Source organism: Geospiza fortis, unplaced genomic scaffold (assembly GCF_000277835.1).
Source record: "Geospiza fortis unplaced genomic scaffold, GeoFor_1.0 scaffold171, whole genome shotgun sequence".
NCBI lineage: Eukaryota > Metazoa > Chordata > Aves > Passeriformes > Thraupidae > Geospiza > Geospiza fortis.
In genome coordinates, this window is record NW_005054313.1 from 1,312,347 (window position 1) to 1,316,461 (window position 4,115).

The window sequence follows — 4,115 nt, forward strand, 5'->3', positions numbered from 1 at the left end:
GCAAACCCTGCTTGATATCTTTTAGAGTGTGAAAATTATATTAGAAATAAAATTGCGTGGAAGAAACACCGCTGGAAGATACAGCAGGGAGATGACAGAACATAAAACAAGAGGCCAAACCAGGCAGTGGCTGGGTTTTGTATGTACGGCCAGAGCCAGGCTGGTGTGAAATGTCTGAGATAAACACCTGCCACCACCCCCGAGGAGCCCTGCTCGGGGTGTGTGGCAGTCTGCTCTTATTGTCCCCAAAATCCAGGGGAGAAGTGTCCCCAGCACCCCGGGCTGCACCGCTCCAGGCTGAAGTGTCCCCAGCACCCCGGGCTAATGTGACCACCGCTCCAGAGTGAAGTGTCCCCAGCACCCTGGGCTGACGTGTGACCACCACTCCAGAGTGAAGTATCCCCAGCACCCAGGCTGATGTGTGACCACCGCTCCGGCCTGAAGTGTCCCCAGCACCCAGGCTGATGTGTGACCACCGCTCCGGGGGGAAGTGTCCCCAGCACCAAGTATGAAGTGTGACCACCGCTCCAGGGTGAAGTGTCCCCAGCACCCAGAGCTGCACCGCTCCAGGCTGAAGCGTCCCCAGCACCCAGGGTGAAGTGTGACCACCGCTCCGGGCTGAAGTGTCCCCAGCACCCAGGCTGATGTGTGACCACCGCTCCGGGGTGAAGTGTCCCCAGCACCCAGGCTGATGTGTGACCACCGCTCCGGGGGGAAGTGTCCCCAGCACCAAGTATGAAGTGTGACCACCGCTCCAGGGTGAAGTGTCCCCAGCACCCAGAGCTGCACCGCTCCAGGCTGAAGCGTCCCCAGCACCCAGGGTGAAGTGTGACCACCGCTCCGGGCTGAAGTGTCCCCAGCACCCAGGCTGATGTGTGACCACCGCTCCGGGGTGAAGTGTCCCCAGCACCCAGGCTGATGTGTGACCACCGCTCCGGGGGGAAGTGTCCCCAGCACCAAGTATGAAGTGTGACCACCGCTCCAGGGTGAAGTGTCCCCAGCACCCAGAGCTGCACCGCTCCAGGCTGAAGCGTCCCCAGCACCCAGGGTGAAGTGTGACCACCGCTCCGGGCTGAAGTGTCCCCAGCACCCAGGCTGATGTGTGACCACCGCTCCGGGGTGAAGTGTCCCCAGCACCCAGGCTGATGTGTGACCACCGCTCCGGGGGGAAGTGTCCCCAGCACCAAGTATGAAGTGTGACCACCGCTCCAGGGTGAAGTGTCCCCAGCACCCAGAGCTGCACCGCTCCAGGCTGAAGCGTCCCCAGCACCCAGGGTGAAGTGTGACCACCGCTCCGGGCTGAAGTGTCCCCAGCACCCAGGCTGATGTGTGACCACCGCTCCGGGGTGAAGTGTCCCCAGCACCCAGGCTGATGTGTGACCACCGCTCCGGGGGGAAGTGTCCCCAGCACCAAGTATGAAGTGTGAAAGGTTGGGCTCAATGATGTTAGAGGTTTTTTCCAACCTAATTGATTCTGTGATTTTAAGCGCAGAAAGAGACATTTCTATGGGAGAACAGCTGTTTTGATAAATCTCCTCTGTGTGGCTTTTGATGACATCTCAGTTTAGCTGCTGTGTGCAGGGATGAAGTCATCAGCTGTCCCACTGGGCAGCTCTTTGACCTCACCCTGTGCTCTAGCAGCACCACGTTGCTCTCCCCTGGCAGATCCAAGGATCCCTTAAACAGCGGTGCCCAGGACCTGGGCACTGCTCAGTGTTACGGAGGGATAACTTCATGACAGTTACATGGACACTATTTTATAAAACTTAGATAATAGCCCTGCTGTTTTCAGACACTTTACTATGCTTAGAATTGGGGTGGTACATCTCATCACTGCTTTTCTTGCTCTGCACTGAAAAAAAGAGGTTTCTTCCCAGTGAAGTTAACCTGGAGCCCACTGGATCGTTAATGATCCATCCAGGCTTCTTTTGTTTAAACCCTGCCCTTACCATGAAGACAAGTTCTAAAATTATTGTATCACCTACATTTTGAAAAGACACAGTTACCCTTTATATTTAACTAAAAAAATTGTACTTCTGAGTATGAAATAGGTTACTAGATCAGTGCAAAAGGAAGTGGATGTGGTATTAATAGATTGGTGTTAGCCATTATTGTATGTGGCTTGCAGTAGTGCTCAAAAAGGAACTGAGTAAGAATTACTGTTCTTACCATGAAGACTTAGACTGCCTATAAAGACATGTGTCATAACATGTTCCAAAATGTCATTTCTGACATAGGTGTTCTGGAGGTGTGCTGCCATAGGTGTTCTGGAGGTGGGCATTTTCCTTTTGCCACCCCTTGCCCTTTGAATGCTGCCATCTTTTCTTCAATTACCTTACAAATTCTGCCTGCATGCTAAATAATATTTCTTGTTTTCACTGGGGAAGGAGAGGGAGAAATACATGTTCTAACAAATATTAATATCTGTTTGTGTTCTATGGTTAAACCCACCAAGTTAGAACCATGGAATCACAGAACAACCCAGGCTGGAAGGGACATTGGAATCTCGTGTGGTCCAACCTTTCCTGGAAAAGGGAGCCTAGATGAAATTATCTAGTGCCCTGTTCAGTTGTACCCTGAAAACTGCCAGGGAGAGGGGCTCTACCACATCCCTGGGCAGGTTCTTCCAGAAAACAATTGTTCTTACTACAGAAAAGAGTCTTATGTTGAGATGAAAGATGGAGAGCCCATTACAGAAGAGGCTGGTTTGTTCTCTCAGTGTCACAAAGCTGGATTTTCTAGAGCATCTGTCTCAGAGAACAGTGGTGGTTCCCTAATGGAAAATCACTACAGCTGAAGAAAACCCCTCTAGAATGAATTCTTGAACAACTACTGTTTAGACTTGGAAAGCAAATGGAATTTGAGTAAAAACATGAATTGCCCCAGACTGTAAAAGCCTGAAAGTTCTATGAATTTGCTGAGTTTTATGATGTATCCCAAAACAGTGATTACTGTCATCAGAGCTGATCCAGTTCATTTATTTTGCCACAAGAGATCTGTTTCTTATGCAAGCTACCAGATAGTACCTAAAAAGTACTACAGAAAATGAAATTCTTGACATCCATGGACCTCAGGTCAAATCCATAAACTACTTGGAGTTTTCAGCAGCATTTTGATAACTCTTGTAAGATTATCTTATTCAGACAGATCTTTTCCCATGCTCCAATTTTTCTGGAAAAAATGAGACCAATCTCAAGGCTTTATAATACATATTTTAATGTATTTTCTTAAAATATTAGTGTATTTACACAAATTTCTCATTTAAGAAATATTTTTACTTGCCTATTTTTAAACATCTAGTTTAAAAAATGTTCAGCCAGATGACTACATCACACAAATATGAAAGAACATTCATTGTAGGTGTGAGCTATTAAAAAAATACAGCACAGAAACACAAACCATTGCTATAACAGTAAGTGAGTGCACATTTTTAAGTTGCTAGCTTCCACAAAAAGTTCTTCCCATAGAAATTGCTTAGTCTGTGCCAGTAACTTCTACCCAGTTCTATATTGGAGTTCCCATTTCTTTTTTCTTCACAAAAATCCCCCCCCCTTTTTTTTCTCATACAGAGGTTGCAATAAAATGCATTACAGTAGTATTTCATTTACAAAACAAATGACATAAAACTTGTTTCTTAACCCATTGGATTGTATTTCACTAAAACAAAGTCCTTTCATGGAGATACAAAAGAGATTCCAAGAGCTGTCTGGATGTGGAAAATGATCTCAAAGCAATCCTGCCTGGAAAGGTGGACTTGAATTGCTGCAAGATGTTGTGCAGATTCCCCTTTGGAAGGATCTCATCTTCAGATTTGGTAATTAGGATAGCATGTTAAACATTGTATTTAGTCAAAATAAATACAAATAAATTAAAAACAAATTATGGAAGGAAATTATTCTCTTGCTGATATTGCTTGGAGGAAGGCTGAGAAGTGAAGTTTGTGGCAATATCTAGATTACACATGAATGGCAGATCCTTTTACTTCAGTAGTACTCTCTGAACAAGGAAACAACAGCTATGAACAGGGCTGTAATTTTGGAGAAGGACAGTAGTGATCTTCTTTCAAACTTCGTTAGGAAGCCATTTTCCTGTGGAAAAAACCACACACAGTTAGG

The 4,115-nt window shown here is 46.5% G+C and overlaps 1 protein-coding gene across 1 annotated transcript in view; it reads right to left on the reverse strand.

The window, feature by feature from the left end:
* Window positions 1–3,983: 3,983 nt before the first annotated feature.
* Window positions 3,984–4,115, reverse strand: part of BCL2A1 (BCL2 related protein A1) — a 1,993-nt gene continuing 1,861 nt past the window's right edge. Inside the window, exon 2 of the mRNA XM_005419592.1 lies at window positions 3,984–4,088. Coding sequence (XP_005419649.1) covers window positions 3,984–4,088 — 105 coding nt within the window. The remainder of the gene's footprint in view (window positions 4,089–4,115) is intronic.